The sequence below is a fragment of the Rhinoraja longicauda genome, chromosome 43 (assembly GCF_053455715.1).
Source record: "Rhinoraja longicauda isolate Sanriku21f chromosome 43, sRhiLon1.1, whole genome shotgun sequence".
Taxonomy (NCBI): Eukaryota; Metazoa; Chordata; class Chondrichthyes; order Rajiformes; family Arhynchobatidae; genus Rhinoraja; species Rhinoraja longicauda.
The window spans coordinates 9,726,775-9,738,495 of record NC_135995.1 but is presented as its reverse complement, the minus strand read 5'-3'; the positions used below and the strand labels follow the sequence as shown (position 1 = coordinate 9,738,495).

At 47.7% G+C, this 11,721-nt stretch overlaps 1 protein-coding gene across 1 annotated transcript in view; it reads right to left on the bottom strand.

Annotated features, from left to right (window-relative positions):
- Window positions 1-1,638: 1,638 nt before the first annotated feature.
- The window catches only part of LOC144612232 (E3 ubiquitin-protein ligase TRIM39-like), a 50,211-nt gene continuing 40,128 nt past the window's right edge, over window positions 1,639-11,721 (bottom strand). Inside the window, exon 6 of the mRNA XM_078431791.1 lies at window positions 1,639-2,481. Coding sequence (XP_078287917.1) covers window positions 1,952-2,481 — 530 coding nt within the window. The 3' untranslated portion in view covers window positions 1,639-1,951. The remainder of the gene's footprint in view (window positions 2,482-11,721) is intronic.

Genomic DNA, 11,721 nt, shown 5'->3' with positions numbered 1-11,721 from the left:
TCAATGCGATCATGGCTGATCACTCTCAATCAGTACCCAGTTCCTGCCTTCTCCCCATACCCCCTCACTCCGCTATCCTTAAGAACTCTATCCAGCTCTCTCTTGAAAGCATCCAACGAACTGGCCTCCACTGCCTTCTGAGGCAGAGAATTCCACACCTTCACCACTCTCTGACTGAAAAAGTTCTTCCTCGTCTCCGTTCTAAATGGCCTACCCCTTATTCTTAAACTGTGACCCCTTGTTCTGGACTCCCCCAACATTGGGAACATGTTTCCTGCCTCTAATGTGTCCAATCCCCTAATTATCTTATATGCTTCAATAAGATCCCCCCTCATCCTTCTAAATTCCAGTGTATACAAGCCTAATTGCTCCAGCCTTTCAACATACGACAGTCCCGCCATTCCGGGAATCAACCTAGTGAACCTACGGCTGCAAGCCCTCAATAGCAATCTTTATATTTTCACAAAAGCGTTTCTGTTCCGATGACGGGCGCGGTTAACGCGTTAAAATGAACGGATCGACAGCTCTGATTGCACTTGCTGTTTATTTCTCTCTTCCCACATTTACATCCACCCAGGTTTTATTTCCGCGGTCACTGGGGTTTTTCACGACGAGGAATTTGGGGATTAAATAGGAGCCGTTCAGCGCCGACCTGTTGTCCACCGGGTTTCTGCCCCACAGCCCCCGAGCCCCGTTCCCGACGCCGGTCCCGGGACCCGACTCTTTTACACACCCGAAGCGGAACCGGAGCAGATTCTCAGAGAGAGAGAGAGAGAGAGAGAGAGAGAGAGAGAGAAAGTTAACATTGACACACACCCTCCCTCCGCACCGTCCCCTCCCACAATCCCCCAGTCACACATACGCACAAACAAACAAACACACGTAGAAAAAAAATCCAGTAGATTAGCCAAGCACGATTTCCCCTTCGTAAATCCACGCTGACTCGGAACGATCCTGTTACTGCGATCCAAATGCTCCGCAATTTCGTCTTTTATAATTCACTCCAGCATCTTCCCCACCGCTGATGTCAGACTAACTGGTCTATAATTTCCCATTTTCTCTCTCCCTCCTTTCTTGAAAAGTGGGATAACATTAGCTACCCTCCAATCCACAGGATCTATAGAACATTGGAAAATAATCACTAATGCGTCCACATCAGGCCCTGGGGATTTATCAGCCTTCAGTCCCATCAGTCTACCCAAAACTTTTTCCTGCCTAATGTGGATTTCCTCCAGTTCCTCTGTCACTCTAGGATCTCTGGCCACTAGAACATCTGCTTGTATCTTCCTTAGTGAAGACCCCACACCTTTCAGTCTGAAGATGCGTCCCGACCCGAAACGTCACCTATCCATGTTCTCCACAGATGCTGCCTGACCCGCTGAGTTACTCCAGCACTCTCTGTGTCTTTTTCCTTTTGTAAACCCAGTATCCACGGATCCTCGCGTCTGCCGTTTGAAGAGATCTCTGTACCGTGACGCGGGGACGCGGAGAGAACTCAAACGCGGGTTATTTTTTTAAAGACTTTATTAAACGTCAAGTTAAAGGTGAAGAGTTACAAACGTGAGCGGAGCCACAGCGGGTGATGTGCGCGCCAGCGGGTCGCAGACTGGAGCCCGCGATGTTGTAATGAGGTGTTGCATTTTGTGACGTGGAACAAGGGCAGGACCCACACGGTGAACGGTAGTCCTCTGGGGAGTGTTGTAGAGCAGAGGGATCTAGGAGTTCAGGGGCATGGTTCCTCGAAGGTCGAGTCGCAGGTGGATAAGGCGGTCAAAAAGGCTTTTGCCACATTGGCCTTCATCAGTCAGAGTATTGAGGATGGAAGTTGGGAGGTCGTGTTGCAGTTTGGGGATTAAATGGGAGCCGTTGAGCGCCGACCTGTTGTCCACCGGGTTTCTGCCCCACAGCCCCTGAGCCCCGCTCCTGACGCCGGTCCCGGGACCCGACCCTTTTACACACCCGGAGCGGAACCGGAGCAGATTCTCAGCCAGTTTATATCCCAAGGCCAGAAGAAAGGATAAAGTTTCTCCGTGAATTTATTCCCAGTGAAGGTGTGGAGATGGGACTTGGTGGCCGCGTCGTAAAATGAAACCGTCCCGGACTCGTAACTGAGATAAACTCCCACCCTCCCGGGGATGGGACGGGCGGGGAGAGGGGATCGAGGGGAGGTGAATGCAACAAACTCGTCACCCCGCCGCCTGATGCTCCAGACTCCAGTCTCCGGGGCCAGTGGGACCCATCTCTTCCTCTCCACAGACTCTGCGGCGACTCCCAGACCCCAGCGCCGACTCCCCGCCACCTCCACCTCCCAGTAATGTCTCCCCGATGTGAACCCCTCCGATCCCAGCACACACTCCCAGTCTGTAAACCTCTTCCCGGTGTCAGGGAGACTCCTCCGGGTCCGGGTCCATCTCACCCTCTTCCGATCCTCAGACACCTCGAGCTGCGCATGCGCTGTTTCCACATCCAGGGTGACGGAGACTGGGGGGAGAAGCAGAGAATCAGAGAGTCCCCGGGGGGGGGGGGGGGGGGGGGGGGGGGGGGAGACTCGGGCAGCGCGGCCCCGGGACCGGGGGAGAGGCCACTCGGCCTCAGGCACAGGCGGGCGGACAACTGAAACCCCCCCGCCCGGGGTTTCACCCACAACCACATCGGGGGGACAACAGACATCTCCCCCCCGGAGTTTTTAATCCAGGGATGGAGAGGGGAATTTCGTGAGGTGGGGGAGGGTGGACGGGGAGGACGGGTGCGGAGAGTGAGGAGGGGGAGGGTGGACGGGTGCGGAGAGTGAGGAGGATTGGGAGATTGCGGTGGTGAAGGAGAAACGAAGGGGGGGGGGGGGGGTACACACATATGGAGACAGATCGGAGCAAGAGGATATTGAGGTTAGCAGTCATTTGAGGAGTTTATAGAGGAGGTAGAGGTGCGTGGTGGGGTCATCATGATCACAAAGGGGGCAGACACGAGGGGCCAGATGACCTGCCCCCTGTTTCTATGAGTGGAGGGTGAGAGAGAGAGGGAGGGGTGGCTTGGACCATGGAAGGAAGCAGAGGTTGAATGATCGGGTGTTGGACAGAACGGGTGGAGACTTGTGGTTGTGGGGTCGATGAAAGAGAGCGGATTCACGGGTGGATTTGATGGGTGTGTACAACTAACACACTGATCTCATTGTAAACCAATATATGAACTTCACTGAGGGACTTGACAATGTTCCGCGTGTAAGGCTGGTCCAGAAAGTGAAGGCAGGTGGGATCCAAGGCGAGCTGGTAAAATGGATCCACGTGGCTTGGTGGTTGGAGGTAGAAGGTATCGGTAGAAGGATGATATTTCTGCTTGGAGGTCTGTGGCTTGTGGTGTATAGTAGAGATCGGCGCTGCAACCTTTGCTGTTTATGTTATATGATCATGGCTTGGATGTGAATGTGGGAGGTGTGATTAGTAAGTTTGGGGAGGAAGCAAAAATTGTGGATCGTGGGGAAGGTTGTCAAAGTCTGCAGCAGGATGCAGGGTAATTATCTAAACATTATTCGGATGCAGCGATATCAAATCACGAGAGTGTAGGTTTATATTGAGAGCAAAGAATTTTAAAGTATATCTGAGATTTAGGTTTTACTGGAACAAGTGGACACGTTGGGCCCAAACCTCTCCTGCATTGGTGCAGCACCCTCTCCTCCCCCAATCTCCCTCTCCTCCCCTCCCTCACTCACTCACTCCCCCCACCTTCTCCCTCCCTCCCCTACCTCACTCCCTCCCCCCTACCTCCCTAGGAGATAGATTTATACTTTAAAATGTGAATAACTTTAAAAATATAACACCGATTTGATTGAAACTTCTTCCATTAGCACCAAAGGGATGACGGTGAGTAAGGTGGGCTTAAAATCGCTATCGGGTACCGTTTTGGCTGTAGTTCCAGAACAAACAAACAAACGAGAGGTTTAGTACATAGATTTACACTGAGAGTGGGTGATATCTGGAACATGCTACAGAGGAGGTGGTGGAGTGAGATATCATCAATATATTGGAGGTACTTAAATAGGTGAGGTGCAGAAGAATGCCGATGGAATGTGGGCAAATCGATTCGTATAGCTGGGGAAAAGACGGTCATGGACACGATGGGCCGAAGGGCCAGACTCTGTAATGTACAACCATGGCTCTCAGCTCCAAGAGCACTGAATGACTGAGTCTCCACAGCCACCGGTGCAGGGTCGTTCCCCAGCCTCTGCGTGCAGTAATGTCTCCTTATCTCTGTGCTACACGGTGCAGCCCACATTCTGAGAGAGTGCCCGCATCTCCAGACCCCTCTGACAGGGGAACCATCCTCCCTGCATCCAGCCCACTGAGCCCTGTAAGAACTCTGTGTTTCACTGAGATCCCCTCTAATACACTGAAACACTCGAGTACACAGGCCTGGTCTAGTCAATCTCACCCCACACAGCAAACTCATTGTCCCAGGCACGTATTGTTAATCTTTGCTGCATTCCCTCTGTGTCAAGTCTGTCAATATATCGGTACACAGGAGGAAAGGAACACAAGAAAACAGGAGCAGGATTAGGATCCACTCCTCAGGCTTGCCCCTCCATTCAATGTGATCATGGCTGATCTAAGCTGGCACCAATTCCTCTTCTGTGTGAGTTCCCCATCATCTTATATTTTCAATCTATCAAATATTTATTTGTAGCCAAGTTGCACATATCCAACAACTCATCTTTTTACCACCACCCTGGGCACAACATGCCAGATATTCACTGCCCTCCGAGAGATGCAACTTCTACACACCGCATGGGAGGCCGCTCTGGAAGGTTGGATCTCATGGAATCCGGGGTGAACTAGCGGATGGAACACAACATTACCTGAAGGTCGCTGAGGATGTTGGTAGAGGGTTGTTTTTCAGACTGGAGACAGAGCCCACTGTTGTTCCTTATTTATATACACGATTGGGTGTGTATGTAGGCTGCACGGTTCGTCAGTTTGCAGATGGAAGTAAAATTGGTGACATTGTGGAGAGTGAAGAATGTTACCTGAGAGTAAATGGGATCCCTGTGAACTGGGCCAATGGGTTCAGGAACGGCAGGTGGGATTTATTCATGTGAAGGTGAGGCGATGCACTTTGCTGAGACAAACCAGGGCAGGACATACTCAGTAAACGGGGAGCATAATAGAACGGAGAGATGTCGGGGTGCAGGTACACAGTGCCATGGAAGATGCAACGGTGACAGGCAGGGAGGTGAAGAATGTGTTTGTCGTTCATGCTTTCACAGGTCAGGATATTAAATACAGCGTTTGACACAATGAGGTTGTGTGTAAATTGGAGAGGGTGCAAAAGGGTTTACGCCAATTTCATCAGGTCTGAAGGGAGACGTTGGACAGGCAGGGACATTTGTCTTTGGAGCCCATCAGGGTGCTTTAAGAGTTGTGTATCAGATCTATATAAGGTGCACAGATGAGGTGAATAGCCACAGTATTTTAGCCAATGGTAGGAGAGTCTAAACCTAGAGTGCATCAGTTCAAGTTGAGAGTGGAAACAGTAAAAAGGAGCAGCTTTTTCAGTCAATGCGTTGTGTAAGTATGGAACGAACTGACAGAGGAAATGGTGGAGGGAGGTACAATGACGAACATTTACAGACAGTTGGGTGGATACGTGGATCAGAAAGACTTGGAAGAATATGTGTCAGACTCAGGCAAGTGGGACAAGCTCGGTTGGGCAACTTGGTTGGCATGGTCGTGTCGAGTCAAAGGACCTGTTTCTGTGTGACACAACTCTCTGACTTTGTGATGCTTTTCTGCAGCTATGTTTGATGGTAGATCAAATCTTCAATTTCCCTTCAGTCCAAAATACCATTAATGCTTGCATCTACACATTACTTAAAGATGTCAGAAACAAGAACAATGGAAAAGGTATAAGCTTTACCTTGCTTGATGGCATCAGATGCTTCTGCCAATACCGTGTTGTACAAAAAAGGAGTTTCAAACTTTTCAATCAGCAAGTTACCATCTACCACCAACTGTGGTTTGGCTTCAACTCCAACTCTGCAAATATTTAACAGCTGGTTATAAACTGAGCGTTAGAAATATATTGGGCTGTTCAACAAAACAATAGACAATATACAATATACAATAGGTGCAGCAGGAGGCCATTCGGCCCTTCGAGCCAGAACCTCCATTCAATGTGATCATGGCTGATCATTGTCAATCAGTACCCCGTTCCTGCCTTCTCCCCATACCCCCTGACTCCACTATCCTTAAGAGCTCTATCTAGCTCTCACTTGAATGCATCCAGAGAACTGGCCTCCACTGCCTTCTGAGGCAGAGAATTCCACAGATTTACAACTCTCTGACTGAAAAAGATTTCCCTCACCTCCGTTCTAAATGGCCTACCCTTATTCTTAAATTGTGGCCCCTGGTTCTGGACTCCCCCAACATTGGGAACATGTTTCCTGCCTCTAACGTGTCCAACCCCTTAATAATCTTATATGTTTCAATAAGATCCCCTCTCATCCTTCTAAATTCCAGTGTATACAAGCCTAGTCGCTCTAGTCTTTCAACATATGACAGTCACGCCATTCCTGGAATTAACCTAGTAAACCTACGCTGCACACCCTCAATAGCAAGAATATCCTTCCTCAAATTTGGAGAACAAAACTGCACACAGTACTCCAGGTTCGGTCTCACTAGGGCCCTGTACAACTGCAGAAGGACCTCTTTGCTCCTATACTCAACTCCTCTTGTTATGAAGGCCAACATTCCATTTGCTTTCTTCACTGCCTGCTGTACCTGCATGCTTCCTTTCATTGACTGATGCACTAGGACACCCACATCTCGTTGTACGTCCCCTTTTCCTAACTTGACACCATTCAGAAAATAATGTGCCTTCCTATTCTTACCACCAAAGTGAATAACCTCACACTTATCCACATTGAACTGCATCTGCCAGGCATCCGCCCACTTACACAACCTGTCCAAGTCACCCTGCAACCTCATAGCATCTTCCTCACAGTTCACACTACCACCCAGCTTTGTATCATCTGCTAATTTGCTAATGGTACTTTTAATCCCTTCATCCAAGTCATTAATGTATATTATAAATAGCTGCGGTCCCAGCACCGAACCTTGTGGTACCCCACTAGTCACTGCCTGCCATTCTGAAAGGGACCCATTTATCCCCACTCTTTGCTTTCTGTCTGTCAACCAATTTCCTATCCATGTCAGTACCCTACCCCCAATACCATGTGCTCTAATTTTGCCTACTAATCTCCTATGTGGGACCTTGTCGAAGGCTTTCTGAAAGTCGAGGTACACCACATCCACCGGCTCTCCCCTGTCAATTTTCCTAGTTACATCCTCAAAGAATTCCAGAAGATTAGTCAAGCACGATTTCCCCTTCATAAATCCATGCTGACTCGGAACGATCCTGTTACTACTATCCAAAGGCTCCGCATTTTCGTCTTTTATAATCGACTCCAGCATCTTCCCCACCACTGATGTCAGACTAACTGGTCTATAATTTCCCATTTTCTCTCTCCCTCCTTTCTTAAAAAGTGGGATAACATTAGCTACCCTCCAATCCACAGGAACTGATCCTGAATCTATAGAACATTGGAAAATGATCACCAATGCGTCCAAAATTTCTCCTTAAGTACCCTGGGATGCAGACCATCAGGCCCTGTGGATTTATCAGCCTTCAGTCCCATCAGTCGACCCAACACCATTTCCTGCCTAATGTGGACTTCCTTCAGTTCCTCCGTCACCCTAGGATCTCTTGCCACGAGAACATCTGGGAGATTGCTTGTATCTTCCTTAGTGAAGACAGATCCAAAGTACCGGTTCAACTCGTCTGCCATTTCCTTGTTCCCCATAATAAATTCCCCTGCTTCTGTCTTCAAGGGACCCACATTTGCCTTGACTATTTTTTTCCTCTTTACATAACTAAGAAAGCTTTTCCTATCCTCCTTTATATTATTGTCTAGTTTACCCTCGTACCTCATCTTTTCTCCCCGTATTGCCTTCTTAGTCATCTTCTGTTGCGGTTTAAAAGAGTCCCAATCCTCTGGCTTCCCACTCTTCTTTGCTATGTTATACTTCTTCTCTTTTATTTTTATGTTGTCCTTGACTTCCCTTGATATCTTACTCCCCTTAGAATCTTTCCTCCTCTTTAGGATAAATTGATCCTCCAATTTCTGCATTATTCCCAGGAATACCTGCCATTGCTGTTACACCGTCTTCCCTGCTAGGGCCTCCTTCCAGTCAATTTTGGCCAGCTCCTGCCTCATGCCTCTGTAATCCCCTTTGCTACACTGTAATAATGACACTTGTGATTTTCCCTTCTCCCTCTCAATTTGTAGAGTATAACTTATCGTATTGTGATCACTGCCTCCTAATGGCTCTTTTACCTCGAGTCCCCTTATTAGATCAGGTTCATTACACAACACTAAATCCAGAATTGCCTTATCCCTGGTAGGCTCCAGTCCAGTGGCGGCAGGGTAGCGCAGCAGTAGAGTTGCTGCCTTACAGCGAATGCAGCGCCGGAGACTCAGGTTCGATCCTGACTACGGGCGCAGTCCGTACGGAGTTTGTACGTTCTCCCCGTGACCTGCGTGGGTTTTCTCCGAGATCTTCGGTTTCCTCCCACACTCCAAAGACGTACAGGTATGTAGGTTAATTGGCTGGGCAAATGTAAAAATTGTCCCTAGTGGGTGTAGGATATGTTAGTGTGCGGGGATCGCTGGGCGGTGCGGACCCGGTGGGCCGAAGGGCCTGTTTCTGCGCTGTATCTTTAAATCTAAAATCTAAAGCTGTTCTAAGAATCTATCTCGGAGGCACTCCACAAACTCTCTTTCCTGGGGTCCATTGCCAACCTGATTTTCCCAATCTACCTGCATGTTGAAATCTCCCATAACTAACGTAGCATTACATTTGTGACATGCCAATTTTAGCGCTTGATTCAACTTGCACCCTATGTCGAGGCTATTGTTTGGGGGCCTGTAGATAACTCCCATTAGGGTCTACTTACCCTTACAATTCCTCATTTCTATCCATACTGATTCTGCATCTCCTGATTCTATGTCACTCCTTGCAAGGGAGTGAATATCATTCCTTACCAACAGAGCGACCCCACCCCCTCTCCCCACCTGTCTGCCTTTTCTATACGTTGTGTACCCCTGAATATTCAGTTCCCAGCCCTGGTCCTCTTGTAGCCATGTCTCCGTGATTCCCACAACATCATACTTGCGAATGACTAACTGAGCCTCAAGCTCATCCACTTTATTTTTTATACTTCGTGCATTTAAATACAGCACTTTACCTTCGGTATTCACCTCCCCACCCACACCTGTTACAATTTGCCCCGACCTTACTCTCATATCCCATCTAGAACTTCCCTTCCCATTTATTCAAGAGTCCTTTGCAATTTCTCATGTATTCGCTTCCCCTTTAACTCCATCTTCATATTCCCATTTTGTCAACCCCTCCCCCTCACTACTCAGTTTAAAGCCACACATGCAGCACCAGCAAACCTGTCTGCCAGAATGTTGGTCCCCCTGCTGTTAAGGTGCAATGTTACAATGTTACAATGAGGTGCAATGTTACAATGTTACAATGTTACAATAAGGTGCAATGTTACAATAAGGTGCAATGTTACAATGTTACAATGAGGTGCAATGTTACAATGTTACAATGAGGTACAATGTTACAATAAGGTGCAATGTTACAATGAGGTGCAATGTTACAATGTTACAATGAGGTGCAATGTTACAATGTTACAATGAGGTGCAATGTTACAATGTTACAATGAGGCGCAATGTTACAATGTTACAATGAGGTGCAATGTTACAATAAGGTGCAATGTTACAATAAGGTGCAATGTTACCAAACCTTACAATGTTTCCGTCAAGAGCATTTCCTACCTTCGCTTGCGACCAGCTTCCTCCTGAAAGAAATAAAACACAAATCTCAATTGACTGAGATGAACCGTCCTCATCCTGACAGCGGGAATTTGTCCACATTTCCACAACCCTCTGATAATTCCCATTCCCCGACTCTTATCGCCGCTGTCATGCAGATAGAAAGCGGACATTGCCATCGAGACGTAGAACGAAGGGGGAAAGCATAAGGAATGTTCATGAGAATGACGCCATAACTGAGAGGATGGAACTCAATGCAAAGACTGGGCAGGTTGTGGGAGTTTATCTGGGGAAGATGTCAGGAATGAGGAGATAAGATTTAAGTTTATCGGTGGATTTAAATGGGTGAGGATGAAATAATATCTCTAATCGATGGGAGAGCAAAAATCAAAGCTGAAATGTAACGCGGTCTTCAATAAATACTGAAAGGAATGCAGTCATGAGAACATGGACTTCACTTGCATTGGAGGGACTGAAGCCAACAGCAGAGATAATTTAAGGGCGAGCGGGATAAACATGTGAGCACTCCTGGAATTCGGGGTATTGTTACCGGGTGTGGTGAGTAGATGGGAAGGATGTTGAGTGGAGCTGAAATCTTGACTGGATAGGATGGGCCGAATGGCCTGTCTATGATGTAGAGTGGGATGTCATTCTATGGTGAACAAAGGTGGGTAAAACAAACCGAGCAAATTCCCCCAAGGTGACCGCCCACTGCTGATGGGAACCGGATGTAGATGATCAATCTGCTGTGTGCGCCACGTTCTAGATTTCAATGTTAATCCCCACAATGTGGTCATGGCTGATCTAGCCCAGGACTGAACTCCTCCGCTTTGTCCCATCCCCTTTGATTTCAATTCCACAAATTTTCAAAAATGTATCTGTCTCTGGTATAAATACATCCAACAGGTTAAACCTCTCATAGTCTCCTGGTTGAAGAATCCCAGAGGTTTACTGCCCTCTGTCCATTCGTGGTCCTTGAGATCAGATATAGGATCACCCGGGTTGTTCTGAACTCCACAGAATACAAACACCTCTCTACATTATGGCCAGGCAGTCCTGAGATCCCATAGATTATGCGGGAGGCCAATTAGTTTGGGAACAACTACAACTGGAACAGATGAAACATTAACCCAGTTCTGAATTACTGGTAAAGGCAGCATTTATTTCAGAAACATCCCCCACCATTTTGTGACTGTGCACTTTCACTTCGCCAGACTGTAGTGTAACCCCTCACCTTCAGAAACACCACATTGTCCTTTTGATCCATCTGCTGCTGCAACTTAAAGAGTTCCTCCTGAATGGAACTTAAATTCTCTTCAATTTCTCGAAGATTTTTCTCCATTGCATTTAGAATCGTCTTCTCTTCCTCCCGGATATCTGCCAGTCCTCGCTGCTCTTTCTCAGTGAGAATCTGGTGCAGTTCAGCAAACTGGGATTTGATCTTAGACTGAAGGTTGTGTGACACTTCCTGTGAAATGAAAGGTGAAGATCAATATTTCCTCAATATCTCAAAGTGTGGAGTCATGCATTTTGGTGGTAGGAATAAAGCCATAGATCAATAGTAAGGAAAGCAAACTCTGTGCCAGCATTTATTCAAGAGGGCTTGTATACAAAAGCAGGGATGTGATGTTGAGGCTCCATAAGGCGCTGGTAAGGCCGCATTTGTAATATTGTGAGCAATTTTGGGCACCATATCTGTGGAAAGATGTGCTGGCTCTGGAGAGGGTCCAGAGGAGGTTTACAAGAATGATCCCAGGAATGAGTGGGTTAACCTATGATGAGCGTTTGTTAGCACTGGGCCAGTACTCGCTGGGGTTTCAGAGAAT